General features: G+C 45.2%; 1 protein-coding gene across 1 annotated transcript; it reads right to left on the bottom strand.

The window, feature by feature from the left end:
* Positions 1-8,615: 8,615 nt before the first annotated feature.
* On the bottom strand, positions 8,616-17,968 carry ADAMTS1 (ADAM metallopeptidase with thrombospondin type 1 motif 1). Its single transcript, XM_082059659.1, has 9 exons — positions 16,874-17,968; positions 16,154-16,500; positions 15,579-15,711; positions 15,016-15,183; positions 14,424-14,710; positions 13,984-14,170; positions 13,728-13,903; positions 12,696-12,871; positions 8,616-12,322 (listed from the first exon to the last, which is right to left on the bottom strand). Exons 1-9 carry the CDS (start codon positions 17,388-17,390, stop codon positions 11,581-11,583), a joined length of 2,733 nt encoding a protein of 910 aa, XP_081915785.1. The 5' UTR covers positions 17,391-17,968; the 3' UTR covers positions 8,616-11,580.
* Between the last annotated feature and the right edge of the window lie 281 nt (positions 17,969-18,249).

The following is an 18,249-nucleotide window of genomic DNA, read 5'->3' as shown; positions in this document are numbered from 1 at the left end:
AACCTGCTGGATCTTCTTCTTCCCCATCCCAAGGACTTCCCACTCTCGGGTGCTGTGGAGCACCTCCTCAGCAAAGCTGCTCCAAGTCCCTGGCATGGAGAAAGCCCATCCAAACAGCTACCGGGTCCCTCACAGCTCTCAGATTTGGGGCTGCCTGGCCACTTGCTTCTTTTGCCTGAGAAGGAGAAAAGTGGTATAGCTCTGCATTTTCCTGCTTTTTCCCTGTGGCTGTGCCATCCTTACTCTGCACACAATTTGGATGGATTGGGCAATGTGGAATAGTTAAAACTCTACTTGATAAGTGTTTCCAGTCTTAATTGTGACTTCAAAAGTTCTGGGACCAAACCTCCCTGCTGTGACTTTGCTATAAAGAATGGATGGATCTTATTCTGCTTATAAAAGGAATGGCTTTACTGTTATAAGTATATAGGGCTGGACTCCTTAGTCTAGACACTGAGGTTTGCACTTATCATTACTATGTAGTACTAGCAAATGCATTTCATTCGCCAGTCTCTCCTCATCTACCAATATGCTATAAGTGCAAAATGTGGAAAAGCACTTCATCAGCAGGGAATCAAACGCCATTGCAAAATTTTCCTTAGAATAATCCCATAATCTGGCAGTTCTTTGAAGAAGTCATGCATCCGTAATGTGCAGACATCTTATTGCTAGGGAACAAAGCTTGTCTGTAATGACTATTTGAAGTTAAATTTAAGCTTAAACAAGACTGCTGTAACTGTTGCTTCTGCATGACACCGCCTTCACATTTGGATATCAAAGGGTTGTAATATTAAATTGTTTAAAAATAGCGTTTATTGTTTCCAAAAATAATGCTGCCATTCTCAGATTTAAGTGCTTCTGACTGTGCTTTATCTTCTGAGAGTTTGTCAACTTTTCCATCACAGACCCTGCTGAGAAGTGTATGGGGTGGGTTTTATTATCTTCAGCCAGCTGAAATGGCAAATGAGGTGAAATATTGACTCTCTCAATTATTTGATGCTTATTTGTGTAAAGTTATGTCCATTAAGATGGTTTTGGTGGAGGCATCAGCAAACCTCATATGCTACCCAGTTCTTGAAATATTTTGAAAACTCCCACAGGTTTCTGATAGCCCAAATATTTAAAGGTAGTGGATAACTAGCAGGGACACAGGAACATGTTAGAGAAGATGTGTGACACCCAATCTCCTTTGGAGCCCCACCACACTGTAGTTTGAAATGAGGGCAAAAAGCAGGAGCTTTTCTCTGTGATCTCCTGCACCTCTGAGCACCAAGGAGATGCAGTAGAGAGAACAGAGTTATTGCCTCCCTTTTCCTCCCACTCAGCATGAAAACCAAGGGGGAGAGGGAAACGGATTTTCTAAAGCACACAAGAAAGAGAAAGCTATTTAATGCTTCTCTGCATGTAACTGGATTTGCCAACATGGTTTTAACCAGTGGAGCTATTTCTGTACATGTAAAAGTGCAAACCTAATTTAGTTCAGCGAATGAAATTTCCTTGTTGGTATAGCTTAGATCAGTTCTCAGAATAGAATAAAGCACTTAGGCCAGTATAAATGCATCTTCATTAGGATTTTTTGCTCTTACATCTATAACAAATTGGGTTGTGTTTTTCTTTTCCATGTTCTTCAATGACATTACTATGCCAGCAATGCTTTTAAGAGCAAGCCTTACTTAGGCAGGTCTTAAGTGAGTCTGTCAAATAGCCCCTAGCAAAACCAAACAATCTCTCACTAGTCAGATGCGTAGGCAGACCTGAAGCAAGAAGAGAACTGGCTGGCTACAACATACATCAGGCTCCACTGAAGGATAACATGAAGTAGATTTAGGCCACTTGACATGCAGATCTCAGATATTCAGGTAGATGGAAAAAAACATGGCCATGCGAACTGTGGAGAAAACCAGCTAAGCAGCATCCCTGTAAGTTAAAAATTTTCCTCTACAGTTGCAGAAATGTATGTGCTAAACACTTATCTTTTATGATCTGCACTTACTGGGAATTCCCAGTTCACGGGGAAGAATTGCAATCCCCAATCCCCATCATGGATGGGGTTCAATAGTTCAGGTCTTGCGTAGCAAATGATTTTCATTCTTTGAAGCACTTCCTTGGCACCCAACTGAAATCAAATGCAAATTATAGGAACCATTTTCCTGGGGCTGAAAAAATCCACCATCCTTTTGTTTTCCACTACACAGCTCCCAGTGCCTCTCCATAACAGGCCAGGTTTTCATGGGTGAAGAGCTGGGGTTATCTGGATAACACCAAGTCAAACTTCACTCTTCAACCCAGTTCTGTCAAAGGACCCTCCGTCATCACTGACATTAAGAAGAAAAGTGGTTCTCCCCAGAACTGACAACTGAAAACCTCTGGACAATAGATACAGTAACCTTATGAAATTGTATTTTCTGTTCTCTGACACAGTGTTCCTCTTCAGGCCACGTCACTAAAACGAGTCTCTGCTGGAGTCAATGAACTAGATTTCATCCCCTCCTGATTTAACAATGTCCTTTGTAGTGTTGCCACTGCAAAGCTGTTTGAGCTGAATGACCAGGACCTGCTGTCTCTATTCTTGGAAGTTGTGCCCTATTCATTCTTACAGGCAGCTTTGTTGCTCCACTTTAGATAGTCTGCAAACAGTTATCAGGTCAACCATTTCCAATGGGAAGCTCTCTCCCAGTATCTTTAGGAATGTAGTGTTCAAACCTTGGCTTTATTTTTCTCTCTTTGAACAAACGATTTGCCTGCTACAAGTGAGAACACATGTCTTGAGAGAAACCAGAGATGTGCAGAATCAGTGATGCCAAACGCATGTTATTTCAATAGCTCTGAGCTCCAATCAGGTTCACCCTGGCTGCGGGCTGTGTATGGTTGTGCTTGGCCCCACAGGGGAGTGGGTTTCTGTCAATCTGTGGCTCAGCAGCGGCCCTGGAGCCCAATGGAAATGCCAGTACCTGCAGCTGGGGAAGGGGAACCTGACCGGAGAGGCTGCTTTACAAAACCCCAAAGCACCACCAGCGCCGAGGTGATGACACGAGCTTACAAGCTGATGGTGCCAACGTCTTCCTCTTCTCCTTCAAGTCTTTACATGATTCTTTCAATACTAGGAAGTGAAATTTCCATAGTGCTGTAAGCAACCCAGAGGCTGTTCCAAGCGCTCTCATACCTGTCAAATTCCCAATAAATATTCTGTCAGTGTCATCCAGAAACTCTCGAGAGCCCACCTCCCAGGAGGAGAGCCCAACTGCAAAGTCCCCTCCTGCTCTTCCCATACCAGGGGTGTCTTCAGCAGGACAGTGTCAGTCGCTGCCTCCTCCTCCCCTGTGCTACACCCCAAAGGCAGGAGCTCTCTCATTCATTCTGTGCAGCTAAAGCCATCATGTAGTGCTGAGAACATCTGTCGTGCAGACTTAAGTAATATCAATCTACTGATTTTTAAAGTCAGGCCAACAGGAATCTAATTTAAAACCTGGAATAAAGTTGTAAGTATATGACTTAGCCTCACCAAAGCCAGTGTTCTTACATGGGTAATATCCACTACTTCAGACTGGGCTTTGGAAACAGGCTTATACAAATTTTTGTCCCTATGCAAATGGAAGCAGTAGGTCTGAATTGCTTGGCTTCCTCTATCTTATATCAGATTGAGAATATTTTTATGCAGGATTTTTACATTTATATTCTTTAATGCTTCTGACAATCTTTGTCTGCCAGGCAGCTGTTTAGTGTCCCCTTGGATCTACTCCAGCTGGAGCTGAATTCAGATGTCACTCTGGGGGCTCTCCTTTCTGACATCAACTATTATTCCTTTAAAAGTGCAAATAAATAAAACTATAAATTAAAATAATCAAAAGGAAGCATGTGCAGAGTTCTTTTTAATTTTTTTTTTCTTTTTTAATTCATCAAAGGCAGCTGAGTCCCTCTAGTGCTTCCATGTTGTGCTCTGCATTTGTTCCAGCAGAAAGTTAATGAGAATTGGAAAATATCAGTCTCCTCTCCCCTCCTCTCCTCTCCTCTCCTCTCCTCTCCTCTCCTCTCCTCTCCTCTCCTCTCCTCTCCTCTCCTCTCCTCTCCTCTCCTCTCCTCTCCTCTCCTCTCCTCTCCTCTCCTCTCCTCTCCTCTCCTCTCCTCTCCTCTCCTCTCCTCTCCTCTCCTCTCCTCTCCTCTCCTCTCCTCTCCTCTCCTCCTTTTCCCTTTTCTTCTATACGTCACGCAGATTTATCTGCATGAAAAACTTGTAATCAAAGTTTGGCCTCTGGATTTAACTCAATGTCTAATTAAGCTTCAGATTAAAAAAAAACCTAAGCTTTTCTTTTGTCTCTCTTGGGTTTCACCAGTGCTGTCCTCAATCGCGATGAGTGTCAGCAGGCGCTTAAGTGCCCTGTTGAATCAGAGCTGTGCCCACAAGACATCTTCCTTTTATTAAAGTAGCTACACACAAGGCCAGTTTTATGATTCAGTTTAAAGAGTACTTCAAGTTTTTTTTCTGGTTAAGTTAATTATTCAAATATCTTAGTCGGCAAAAGTGGATCACATGTGAGAAACATAAGAAGTAGGATGTGGCCAATAACTTTGCAACTCTGAGGCCATTTCTAATATAAATGACACCCTGGTGATGTCAGATTTAGCTGCTGGCCATCTGCCAGAAACTGAAGAACGACTCACTTTTTTGTGCCTTCAGTGTATGTCCTTCAGCTTTTTTATCTTTTTTTTTTTTCCCCAGTCTGGCTGTCAGAAAATTGGAGAGAACAGAATAAGAAAAACAGAAGTTAATTGTTTGAAAGCTTCATCTTTTATGGCATTTGTTTTCAATTAGAATAAAAAAAAATAGAAAATATTTCCCATTAACATGTGTTGCCTGACGGACAAATTTTTAATCCAACTTAATTTCAGTTGTTTTCTTATCCTTCATTTCATCTACAGTGTTTTACATGAAAAGTCTTATGAAGTGGCACTATATATTTAAATTGTTTGGGAGAAGACAGCCACATTGGCTTAATTAGACTGAAAAATATATTGGTGCACAATTAAAATGGCCACTGCTTTCAGCTTGCCTGATTATAATCACTACCATATGACTTCCCTCTTCCCTTAGCTCCAATTGTTCCCACTACATTGGAACAACCAGCTCCTTTTTGTGCTCATAGGAAAATATATTATAGTTGAGTGCAGCTAATATTGGAGAAAAATATTAATTTTCAAATGGAATATCTGGGAAGAATCAAGAGCTGGTAGAAGCTCAGCTTAGTCTCATAGCATTCTTACACAAAAATACATTATAAAGGTTGACAATTTTGCACTGGTCCAACATAGATTTGGGATGCTTAAATTTAAATATTGGGATATCATTAGCTTATATCCATAGGTTGCAATGTGATGAAGGACTGTCCTTTATCACTTTGAAGCTAGCAAGCACATGTAGCCAGCTTACAGGCAAAGGTTCTGTATGAAACTGTAGTTCTATTGCCCAACATTAAATCTCTTTTGCACGAGACCCTCTTACACTGTCACGTACCGTAAAATAGATCTGTGAGTCCAAACAACGCTGCTTTCATCCCCAACAGCAATCAGTCTGCCCCAGGCTTCAGGAGCACAAGTGTTTATTAAAACACCACCTTGCTGGGAACTTGATAACTGTGTTTTGACTTCTCTTCTGTCCGTATAGGTTGTTTTGCATTTTAAGGGGGAACATCAAGCACGAATGCATGTTTGTAGCTGCTGTTTTACTGGGACAGCATCAAGGTTTGGTGCTGCCGTGGAAAAGTTACCAAGCAGGCACTGCTAGGAGAGGTGGCAATACCCTGGGCTGGTCTTTTTCTGCCTCCACATGTCATAACAGTGCACTCTGTTTATGCAAAATGGGGCAAAATGCGAATATTTATGCAAAATATAGGTTATTGCTGAACGCTTATTTACAGTCTTGTTGTAGCCTAGACATGTCGTAGGGATTCGTGTCTCATTTTGGGCGGTGTATGGGTGGGCAACTGGTTTGCTATATTTGGGTGACCTTTGCTAGGGAAAACTTTTCACCTAATTCTACCCTCTCTGCCTTGAGGACTAAGCAGTTGTGACCATATCACACAGGATTTGATCTCTGCTCCAAATGGTGGTTGTCAGGCATGTTTGCAATTGCACAGGTTGAAAAGCTTTCCAGGTGTACAAACCCCAGAACAACGTTGGGCTGGTGCAGCAAAGCTGTGCGACCAGTTTCATAGCCAGCTGGTGAGCCAAAGCCAGACATTACAGTGGGGGTGTTTGTTGAGGAGTCTCAGCTATTCTTCTGAAGCTGCCTTTCTGAATTTCCTTAGGAGTATTTTCTTCTCCATTCCCTAACCTAGCTAGTGGGTTAAGATATTTTGTGCATTTTTTTTCCCAACCTATTTGTCCTACAACATTCAACGAAGCGTATTATTTTGCGTTTGCTTACCCACTTGTGATGTGACAATGATAAAAGCAAAGGTCTTGTTCGTTTTTCTGTAAAAGGTGTGCCAGACTTTTACTGAAACATATACAATGTTTGGAGACATTTGTTTGAATGAAAGCTGCTGTGAAACTGCAAATGAAGAAATCCATTTGACTCATTACAAGCTCTGTAGAGCTGCATTTCAGAAGGTGAAATACCAGCTTTGCTAATACCTGGTAAATCAGAGTATTGTTCATATACATAACTCTGGGGCCTTGATTCTCTATGTCCTGACATTAAAATTACAGTTCCAAATATACTCAGGCAACTGACGACTCTGAAATGCAGGTATCAGCTGCTAAAGTATACAGCAGCTCTAGACAGTTTCAGGATTTTTCCATACCAGATACACAGAATTATTTCCTTTATCTGGAATCTCACACAGAACCAGCTTGTATAATAGCAACCAACCTTCCTCTGCTCTGAAACCACTTGTATTACAAACAGTGGCAAAACTGTTATTTAGAAACACTAACATCTCATGTTTTTACAACAGCAATTGGACTAAAGAGAGGGGAACGCAGCAGCTTAAGAACGCTATCGCATACTAGTTATGGTTGGTTTTTTTTGTTTGTTTGTGTGCTTTTTTTTTCCTATTTACTGTTAATACAATTTCAAGCAGTAAATCATATTTATTATTTTAACAGTGCCACAGGAAAACAGCTACTTCAGATTTTCTAGCAGCAGCACTTACAGCGCTTATCCAGCATAGATACCACAATTTTACATCTAATCAGCCTGGAATGTAGTGCTCCAGCATAATTATTTTCCTCTTCACACCCCCAATTATCTTCTAACTTAGATGGTGAATTTTGAAGGTTGGTCTTTGGAGATCTAGCTGTCAGACTGGACTTCTGTCCAAATGCCAATCTCTTTAAGGCCATTGAAAGGCTGGGAAGAGTTTTTCCTCAGCCTCATGATTCCTGAAATGGCAAAGCCCTGCTCACTACATTGCTTTCATCTGCCCCTTCTGTCAACAGAGAGACTTTAGCCTTACCAAGAACTAGAAGAACACTCAGCCTTGAAAGCAGTGAAACCAAGACTGATAAAGGGAGACGCATTTCATTCATTTAGACACCCGCCTCCCCCTACACCTCTGAAAATACTTGAAGATAACGGATTTCATCTACCAAGCCCACGCTACTCAGCTAAACCCATTTATCTTATGACACCAAAATGTTTTTTTATAAAAAAGCTATAGCATCTGGCTTCTCTGAACTTGAGAGGAAGCCAGACAAACTTGGCTCCAAACTGGAGTGAGGTTGCCCTGAGCTGAAATGCTGTGCGCTGGAAACCTCCCACCCAACGTGCCGAACCTAACTGCTGAGACAACCTGGTTGAAAACAACGATCTCCATCTATGGTCTGAAGCCCACCTGGGCATCAGCGGACCCGGTGGCCCTGGCCCAAGGAGGGAGCACCTGGGCTGGCAGAAAGCTCTTACACTTGCCCCAACACAAGCTCTGGTGCCACTTCTGCTGCCCAGAGCATACCTGTGGAGTCAGCAGCCAAGTGTTGTGATTCCTGCTCACAGTAACTAATATGCTCACGAGAAGCACTTCACTATTCAGCCCTTTGTAATAAAAGCTATAAATTGGCAGACTCATTGTGCAGGGGATGTGTTTAATTGTGATATTGATTGCTATATAGCTAAACTATGCTCCACTGGGATTTTGTTTTGTTTTGTTTCCCCTTGCTGGGTCACCCAGAGCAGCAGATTTTCTTGCAACTTTGGGAGGGAAAAGTTCCATGATCACATTGCTTAATTTATGCATTATTTGGAGCAGGTTCTTTATCACCCAGCCCTATTAAAAATGGGATTATATTTCATGAACCATATTACTGTGTAACAGATGCAACTGATGAGAACTCATGATGAAGTCAAAGAAAAATATGTAGTCAGTAAACTATGACTTGGATATGCAGTCTTGGTCAACTGTGCTACAAATACGGGTAACATGTTGACCTCCTGCTGTTATGTTTATGCTCTAAAAAAATGAATGCTGCCATAAGAAATGGGTTAACATTATACAAAAAGTTTTTATTAGATCATAACTAATTTTATTATGCAGTAGTTTGCAAGAAAAAAGCTGCTGTTATTGCTATTTCTTATTGTAAAATACTGAATGTGTTTGATTTCCCTCACCCTCCCTGATTCCTCACTGAGCTCTAGTTAACCACGGGGCTGACTGACCTAATCTGGGTAAAATGGGCCAAAGCGTTTTAGAAATAAAGAACACTTCAGCACTTTTTGTTAAAAAAAAATGGGAAATTAACTGTATTTGACTGGATTCAAATTCCCTTCAGCATGAAAGGCGGTGCCTGTGAAACACCATTTTTCTCTCCCAAGAGCCTCCTTAAGCATTACTGCAAGAGGTACATCAGCACCTTGAGCTTGCTTTAATTGATACAGGTAGGTAGCTATTTCTTCCATAGGGCTTCCTTAGCCTTGCCTTGAATGTTTCTGCTGGGTTGACGAGAGCAATTTTGGGCAACCATTATCACCCCACTCTCAGGACCTCGCCAATTCCCTAGATAATGGCAGGGTCTTGCAGTTTCAGGACCAGAGCTCCTTGGGCTCTTCAACAGAAAATGTCTCAGGCAACTCCAACACCTTAGGATATGAAATCTACAAGGAGTAAGAACAACAGTAGAAAATGAAAATAAAAAATGTGTATTTTTTTCTTTTGAAAATGCATATATTCCTATTTTTAACCTCCTGTAGCAAAATACATGTGTAGATATACAGATATACAATTAAATAAAACATTATTTGTTGTATTTATAAACACTTTAAAGTATTTATAAACCAGAAAGTGATTGCTCCCTCCTAAATAATGCTAGAAGTGAAATGTTCCCCAGTATTTTTGCACGTCAAAGACAAAGTAACGCTCAATGAAGTGTGACGTGATGAGAATTTTTCTGTGTGCTTTAGAGGGGCCAGGATTTTATCCGTGGAAGAAAGTGGGAACTATTTCTGCAAGACAGAGTCCAAACATTGGCAAAGGAAGTTTTAATAGATTTTTACATGACACAAAGCCAAAAGTATTCATAAATGACTGACGTCTCAAATTCCATGGCAAAAGTCCTACTGAGTTCAACAGAAGATTTTCCCTCAACTGCAGTGGTCATGAAATCAGAAGTGAAGGAGCAAAAAGCAGTTTCTTGATGCTTAGTATGTATTTTAACATTATAAAACGTGTTACCAACAGCGTTAGAACAGCTCATTCATACAGTACTTCTAATTAGAAAAGCATGATCAGGAGGCCCTCCAGGAACTTGTGAGGGAAACCTCTGACTGCTAGTTAATGGTTTTGAATTTTGACTGCTGCTTGCCCAGTAGGGTAAGGTTAAGTAGAGCAGGTAAAACTGCTACTTTTGTACATATTTGGTTGGTTATAAACACCACTGACAGCAATACTCCCTCTGTAAGCAGTAATTAAAACCAGTGGCATCAGTCTAGTTGCACTCCATTTTTTTTTCTTTAAGATGAAATAACAGTGCTGAGCACCCTGTTAGTGGTTAAGTAATAAAATACAAAATTACCCCTTTTAGTGCGGTATATGCCATTATGGGTAGGGTTTTCCAACCCCCTTCACTAACACAGTCAATTAGTAGCCTAAGCTACCAGTCATCTTGAAATGTGGCTTAGCTTTTTTGTAACATTGCCTTAGATTCCAAGCTCTCTCTGCTTGATGGACTAGTTTTACTCCAGTGAAATAAAGACGCTCCATTTCCAAAATTTATAGGGTTCATTTATTACCTCTAGTAACATATTATACTGTATAAATACTCTATCCTTGTTATATGTCCTTTTAAAAAAGCGATAACTTAGAAGATCACATTAGACAAGAAGTATAAAAATAAATATGTTCATTATATGCATTTATTACAAATTATAACCCTTCCCAGAAGGGAAAGAAATATAAAATACTTATGAAGTATATAAAATCTATAGTAATATTTTTTACTATATACATATGGAAAGCCATATTCTCTCATTGTCTATGAACTGGCACAAACTAATTATGTTAATGTTGGCGTATTGCTGTGGATGGACCTGCTATCCTTCAGCTTTGTCTTCCCGCCTTATCAATGTTTTGAGCACTTACAAAGCCATCAGAGGCCACATAGGAAAGGTTCCCATTCCTAGCGGGTTTCTTTGATAGATATATATATATTTTTAACCCAAATGCAAATAATTTCCTTCAGCTGGGGTAAGGTAAAAGATTTGAATGTGAAAGCATGACTCAATTGCTCACACATGCCATCAGTCTGGTTGACATGACAGTAGGAACAAGCTTGAATCGGAAAAGCCAGTGGAACGCGTGCGGAAGGCACAAAGAGCAGAGACGCTATCTGCTCCATGAAAACTTCCACTTTTTCTAGCCTCTGGATTCCGTATGTCACCACAATGGCATTGGAGTGGATGAGAGAAATGGACAGGCACATTGGGATGACATAATGATACTAAAAAAAAAGTGACATTCTAGTTATTTGTCGAGTTGACTGACTGGTTCTTGATATTTCTTACTCTTTACAGGTAGAGAATATGGCTTTATTTTTATATAAAACTATTCTCTGAAACAATAGCAGCCATGAATGACATAGTTAAAGCTCTTTTTCCAATCCTGTTTTTTGCCCTTTGTGAGGTAGGTAAGCCCTGACCAATTATTTTAAGCTATGGTTTCCACTCCCTTTTCCCTCCCCTTCCTACATTGGGGACTTGATCAGTACCACAATATAATTCCAGAAGAAGGGGAAAATAACTGAGCCCCAAAATGTTTGCTTACACCTGTTTTGGCCACTGCTCGTGTTCTGTTCATTTTGTAAGAGACGTAAAAAAAAGCAATTTATAATGCCCTTGGGCCTCATCTGCTGAAGATGAGTGAGTGACATGGGTCTGCTAGCCTATCAAATTTACAGTTGTCAGGGTATTTTTAGGATGCAATGCCAATTAAAGCTATTTGCACTGTCCCACCTCAATGGATCCTCACCATGAATTTTGTCTGCAAAAACACATGCGCTGCCTCTAGCCCTCTTTTTTTTTTTTTTTCAGTGCATTGTTCTGAAGGAAAAAAATAAAATAATAATTAAAAAATTAGCTTTCCCAACTTATACTATTTAACTGCAGTCTGTAACGTTGCAGAAGTCTATTAGGTGTTTCGGTTTCTTGGAAGGCTCACAGCTTTCTTGCGGCAGCACGCTGCTGTCGTAGGAAATACATTTCAACAACCTCTTCTTGAAACCTTTCCCGCACGTCTTAGAGCAGGGCGACCAGTCCCCCAGCTGCCACTGCGGGCAGGGCACGTCGGCGCAGGGACGGACGTCGCTGGGCTTCAGCTCCCGGGCGCAATCAGTGGCCGGTCGCCCCCGGGGGTCCCGGCACTCCACTGCGCGCCGCTGCCAGCCCGAGCCGCATGACTTGGAGCATTCGCCCCACTCCTCAATGACCCACTCGGAGGAGATGATCTCCCTGATTGCGTTGAAGGACTCTTTCTTTCTACTGGGCGACTTCTCCGAGCTAGGCTGCATGGGTTTCTTCACGAAATAGGTGAACTTGATCTTGGGCTGTGGCAGGTCCCCCACCGTGAGGACCTGGATGGTCAGAGGTTCCTTCAGAGGGCTGAAACTGCGGATCCTCTCCAGGGCGGCGGAGGAGCCGCTGTACCTCAGTACGCTGCCCTTGTAGGTGATGTCCTGCTCCAGCGTCGACAGGGTGTAATCGCCGTTGAGGATGTAGGTGCCATCTGCGGCTTTGATGGCGAGGAAGCTGCCGTCGTGTCTCGCACCCCTGTGGTTTCGCTGCTTCACCTCGATGTTCGTCGCCCCGGCCGGAATGGTGACAACGTCATGGTAGCCAGGTCTGCCCAAGAGAAAAGAGAGAGACTGAGTCCTCCACTCTTCCCTGCAAATGGGAAGAAGCTGCCCAGCAGAAGACTGAATTTCATTTGAAGCCAAAGCGTTTAAGCTCACTAGCTGATGACCTATTTGAATTAATGGATTAAGTGATTTCCAAAGTCACATCCCACATTATTGCTACGGCACAGGTGTGCCTGTGTGGAAGTGGCTTCCTTTTGCACAGATGTCACTGTAAGTTATCTTCAGTCAGATGGCTGTGACAGATCAAATCTCAGTTCCAACAATAAACTGGGGAAACACCTCTGCCTTGGAAACCCAAAGCTTACACCCACAACACATTCACCAGATCAAAATAATAGCAGCCGTTATATACTCACTTTGCTCTAACAAGTGTGCCAGACACTTTCTTGCAAGTGGATCCATTGCCACCGCAGATACCGCATTTGTCAAACTTCTTATTGGATCCTATCATACGGTCACAGCCAGCCTTCACGCACTGTCCCTGGACACAGACAGAGGTGGAATCGGGGCTGCAGGGGGTACCATCCACAACCTTTGCAGGAAAAAAAGCAGTAGGGTGTTTGATTAGAAGACGCACATTGCTTTGAAATTGCATAATACAGACACACACAAAATATGGACATGTGGAAGACTTGCAGCACCTGTATTTTTCAGGTTTTTGAAACTCAAAACCAAAAAAGCCCATAAATAGTTGGAGGTATGTAGCGCTACTTCATCCCACTTGCAAAAATGATGCCACAGTGACAGGAGAAAACAACCAATTTCATTTTCTATTAACACCCCCCTCAAGCCCCTCCACCCACAAATCTGTTTTACTCCTTTCATATAAATAAATAATGTTATTTTCTAATGTCACTAGATGGTAGATGGTAGTCATGTCCTCAAAGTGCAGGACCAAAATTGCTTTCAATGGTGTTTGATGTATCTTTCATTTCTAGGACTACTGCTCTACAAAAAACATCTGTGTCATCGCCTTGGTAGTTATTGGCTCTCAACATCTTATGACAGTGAGTTCAAGTAGCTATGCAAAACGAACATTTTTCCTTCTGTTTATTTTAAGCTGTCAGCATATTAGTAACTGGTATGAGAAAGCACCAAAGTTTTGGCAAAGAACCTCCACGTTTTTCCAAATGTATGTCAATGTAATCAAACTGGTGGAGGAGAGGAAAGTAGGGTGGAGTGTAACTGGAAGGACTGTGCCAGAATATTTAAAGCATGTTTGCACTCATCAAGATGTACACGTAGGAAGAGGAGAAGGAAAAATCTAGCTTATATACAAGAAATATGTAATTTTGTATTTCTGTGCTCCTTGACTCTTAACTTCACATAGTTAGAGGAAAAAAAATTCCTATTCACGATTAGATAGAAGAGGTATAGTTTTGAAATACCTTTGGCTGTAAAACAAAGAAGTATCCTGTTCCTTTTGCTCGGCAGACCAGCTTGCATCTGTCTTTTGGAGAAACACCGGCAAACTTGGGTGTCCACTCCACCGCAGGTCCGCTTCCAAAGGGAGACTTGGAAAACTCATTGTGCTTTTCACATTGTTCCTCCCTAAAGGTTTTGCCTGCAGGGAGAGGAGAGACATTAGATCATCTTCCTCCACAAGATATCTTTCCTCAGCCTCAAAAATGGGGAGAAGATTACCATTGTTGTCCGGACAGTCCTCGATGTTACATGATCTGTATTGCACCCGCTTCCCTTCACAGTATTTCCCCCCGTTCCTCGGGACAGGGTTGTCGCACTCCCTGAAGGAGTACTGCACTCCACCGCCGCAGGTCCGGGAGCACTCTCCCCACGCCCCCCAGGACCCCCAGCTCCCATGCACCGGTGTCTGGAACGACAGGTAAAAGCAGAACAAAAAGGTTAGTATGGCATACGCAAAATAAAACCAAGCCACAAAATCCACAACCATTCCCATTTTTATCTAAACCATTTGTGAAAAAAAAAAAAAAAAGTCCCAGGATTGTTTTATTAGCCACCCGCCTCGATTTATTTAAACCCTTTAAACAGATGACTCCCACCGAAGCATTACCCATTCTACTCTGCAACCCAGGATATATTCCGATTTTTTGTTTAGTACTTACATCATAATGCTTCTTCTCAGTTTTATTCACACACTTGCCATTCATGCACCACTTCCCTTCCCCGCAACTGGTGCCATCTGCCCAAGGGAAGTGTTTGGTTTGGCACACCAGCAGTCCTCCAGAAGTGCCAGTACACCACAGCGTCGTACATGTACTGGCTGCATCGGGGCAGTGCTTGGACTCATCTCCAAATGTAAACTGGCACTGTCTGTTGGCGTCATACAACGTGCCAGGCAAGTCAGAAGGAAGCTGGATTGGTTTGTGGGGCTTGTCTAACAAGCACTCACCTGAAAAGAAAAGGAAAAAAAAAACAGATGATGCTGTCAATGAGTTCAGTTTCAAAAGGAAAAAATATATTTCCAACTCTAGAACTGCATTTGCTTTGTAACAGAAGTTTTTCAGCCAACTTGCGCCACCATTCTTGTAGAACTATGGGTCTTCTAAATTAATTTGCAGGATATAAAAGGTTAATTCTATGCTGTAGCAGAAAGCACTCCTAAGAAAAAGAAAAAAAGAACAAAAAAAAAAAAAAGCAAAGCAGTGAAACCCAAGAGCTTAAACGCCACATGAATGGAAGGCTTAATAATCTTACCATGACCGTTATCCAAAAATGTTGTAATCATGTAGGCACTACATGGAGACCAAGGCTGGCTGCGATCCAGATTGGAAAGCATAGATGCCATCATGTGGAAATCCCGGCTTATTCCATTTATACCGGCACACTGCTTTGCATCGTCATGAGGCATGTTAAACACGTGGCCTTAAAAAAAAAAAAAGAAATGAAGTTTGTGATTCTAGGAAGCCTGTCCCATGCATCACCAATACTACTTTAAATATTACCCTAGAGCAGTTCATAGCCTGCTCTTTAAATAATGACCTGAATCTGAATACTGCCAAACTTTAGGCAGATGGCACTGTATCTTCACTCCCCTCCCTGGCTTCTCACAAGCTTTTTTCCTGCACTCCAACATGCAGCTCTCACAGACAATGCCGTGCAGACCACAATTGCTTCCCACAGCTCAGCCCTGCTACAGGCAAAGCTTTGCCTCCTCCCGACTGCTGCAGGGAGCCGCGCAGGCTGGGCAGCTCTTTGCTTTACGGCATCGAGCTGGCTTCAATTAACTACATGAAATCGCCTTTCAGAGTTTCAAGTACCTAGTTCGTGCGCTGTTGTAAAAGCAGCCTGTAAGCCATCGTCTTCTATGATAGAGCAACTGCGGTTTAGATCACAAACTGTTCCCACATCAGCCATCCCAAGAGTATCACATGTCTTGGCACCGCAGAGGTCCTGTAAAAAAAGGCAGTTTCATTATTAATCGGATCAGAGACTTAACCTTGGCAAGAAACATCCAGCCCTGGCAGTTTGCCTTCACTTATGGAAAGAGCATAAATATTCAGCACTTCAATGGGTATGATGGCAAAAACCTGTCTTTGGAACCTACGCAAGTGTTACAGGTAGAAATAAAATGCATAATTTCCACACTAAATCAGCTAAAAATATATGGGGCAGAAATATGTTGCACATACTGTGAGTTCCACCTGAGACAGCGCAAACAGCAAAGTAAATGACTAAATCAAAAGCAGTTCATTTCATTTTTAGCCTACTTTGCTGAAGCTGTCATGACACAAGACTGCCTCTGAGCGCTTTTTCAGAGGTCTCCTGGCAGAATGGTCCTCTGGGGGTAGGGAGCAATGAGCGTGGGCATGGATTTGACCTCTGTGTCCCTCACCTGCCTGGTGAAGAGGATTGCTGTGTCGTAGTGCTCGGCATGCCGGTCACTGGGTGGGTTGTGCTGCCTCTGCCAGCTGCAGAAGTTTCTCAAAGTCAGGGCTGCGTTGGAAGAGATATCAGGTCCCTTCCGCTCCTCATAAATGACCATGATTTTCACCACCACGAGGCTGATGGAATTGCGGATGCTAGGGTGCTTGTACAGCTTGGCTGCCACGGAGAGCAGCGTCAGGAGATAGTGCTTCAGCCCGCTACCGTGGAACTCGGCCATGGACTGGTCAGCTACCAGCATGGTCTCCACATAGCGGGGGCTGGACACGAACCTCTTCTTTCTTCTGCTTCTCGTTTCTGCATTAAAAAGGGAGAGGGAGAGGCAAGGAAAGTGCATGTTAGCATCGGAAGAGAAAAACCGCTGCAAGAGACCACCGTACGGAACCCAAACTCCGTTGATACTCAAGATTTTCACCTAAGGGATGTACCGCCGCGCCCGGCTGCCGCCCCCAAAACTTCTGCAACCTCGGCCGAGCAACTCCTCTGAGTCGCCGCCGGGCAGACGGGCGATAGCCAGACCCGCACCCAGGTGGGAGCACCCCCGGGCCGGGGCTGAGGGAATGCACCGTCCGGGACCCTGCAGTGAGCCCCGTCGGGGCGGGGGCGCAGACAAATCCCCCGTTCCTCCCTTTCCCTCCCAGCGGAGGGCAGCGCGGCGCCCCGACGGTACCTGCGTGCCCGGCGGGCTCCGGCTCCGCCGCCTCCGCCCCCGTCTCGGCCACGGCGCAGCGGGCGGCGGGGGCGGCCCGGCGGGTCCCGCGGAGGCGGAGGAGGTGGGCTCCGCCGCGGTGCGCAGTGCCGGGAGCCGGCTGGATGAGGTATTGGCGACCCCGCAGGGAGAAGGCTCCGCGCATCCCCGCGCAGAGGCTGAGGGCGGCGGCGGAGCTGGGGTCCCGGTTGACGGTGCCGGAGTAGAAGCAGCGGGAGAGGTCGTCCTCCGGCGGCGGCGGCGGCCCGCCCAGGTACTGCAGGGTGAAGTCCGGGGCCAGGAAGCTGCTGTCGGGCTCCAGCTCCAGCGTCAGCCGCTCCCCGAAGGCCTCCAGGCGGAAGCGCTCCCGGCCGCCGGCAGCGCCCAGGCGCCGCGGCACCACCAGCGCCTGCCGCTCGGCGGGGCGCTCGGCGCTGCACAGCCCCAGCAGCGCCGCCAGCACCGGCACCAGCACCGGCGGGCGCCCCCCGGTCCTCATCGCGGTCCCTGAACTCGGGGCGGGGGAGGCTTGTTGCTGCGGCCGCTGGCTTAACGGAGCCCTTTTTATTTATTTATTTGTTTATATTTTCTAAAAATTAATTTTTTGCTTTCAGGTTTTTGGGGGATCTCAGTTTCTCTTTCTTGGCGGAGGGGCGGGGAGGGCCGGACGAGCGCCGGGTCCCGCGGTCACTGAAGAGGTGGTGTCGGCTTCCCCATGTCCGGGGCGCGGCGGCGGGGAATGAGGGTCTGCGAGGGGAGCAGCCGTTCCCCTCTGTCCGTCTGTCTGTCTTCTTTTCTCTCACTGCCGGTTCTCCTTCCCGCCGCCTCCTCAGCTCTCCCCAGCAGCAGCGGTCGGGGAGGAATCTCCGGCGAGTCTCCGCTCGCTCCTCCGGCAGCTCCGGCACGGTCCCGCCTGCACTTCCACGGCTTCGCGGGGCGGGGGGAGGCGAGCGCCGAGAAACCTCCCGTTCTTGCAGAGCGGAGCCGAAAACAGAGTGAACACCACCCCCAGCCCTCGGCGCCGGGCCGGCTGGGCCCCCTTCGCTGCGATCCGGATGGCTCCGCCGTGCGGGGTGAGTGCAGCAACCGGGCCGGCTGCTGCGGCCCTTTATGGGGTTTGCCCGGGCCGCCCCCACCCTCGGCGCGGCCCGCCGCCCCCCACCGCGCCGCCCCTCGACCGCGGGCCGCTGAGCTCACTGCGTGCGTAACGCGCCCGCGGGCGGCCCCCGCCTCCCCTTCCCCCCCCAACCGCCCCCGACGGGGCGGGACGGGGCGCGGCGGGCAGAGCCCGGGGTCGGGCCTTGGCTGCCGGGCGGGGGGCGGGCTGCGCTCTGCCGCGGCGCGGCCCCTTCCCCGCC

Source organism: Streptopelia decaocto (genome assembly GCF_964273445.1).
Source record: "Streptopelia decaocto genome assembly, chromosome: 1".
NCBI classification, from domain to species: domain Eukaryota; kingdom Metazoa; phylum Chordata; class Aves; order Columbiformes; family Columbidae; genus Streptopelia; species Streptopelia decaocto.
Note: the sequence above shows the minus strand (reverse complement) of the source record. Positions and strands in the feature narration are given on the sequence as shown.

Bases quoted from the DNA above. Each gene is read 5' to 3' on its own strand.
- ADAMTS1 (XM_082059659.1), bottom strand. From the start codon at position 17,390: ATGAGGACCGGGGGGCGCCCGCCGGTGCTGGTGCCGGTGCTGGCGGCG. The intron at 16,501-16,873 runs GTACCGTCGGGG...TTTTTAATGCAG, and splicing joins GGAGCCCGCCGGGCACGCAG to AAACGAGAAGCAGAAGAAAG. The intron at 12,872-13,727 runs GTATTTCAAAAC...TTTCCTGCAAAG, and splicing joins TCTTTGTTTTACAGCCAAAG to GTTGTGGATGGTACCCCCTG.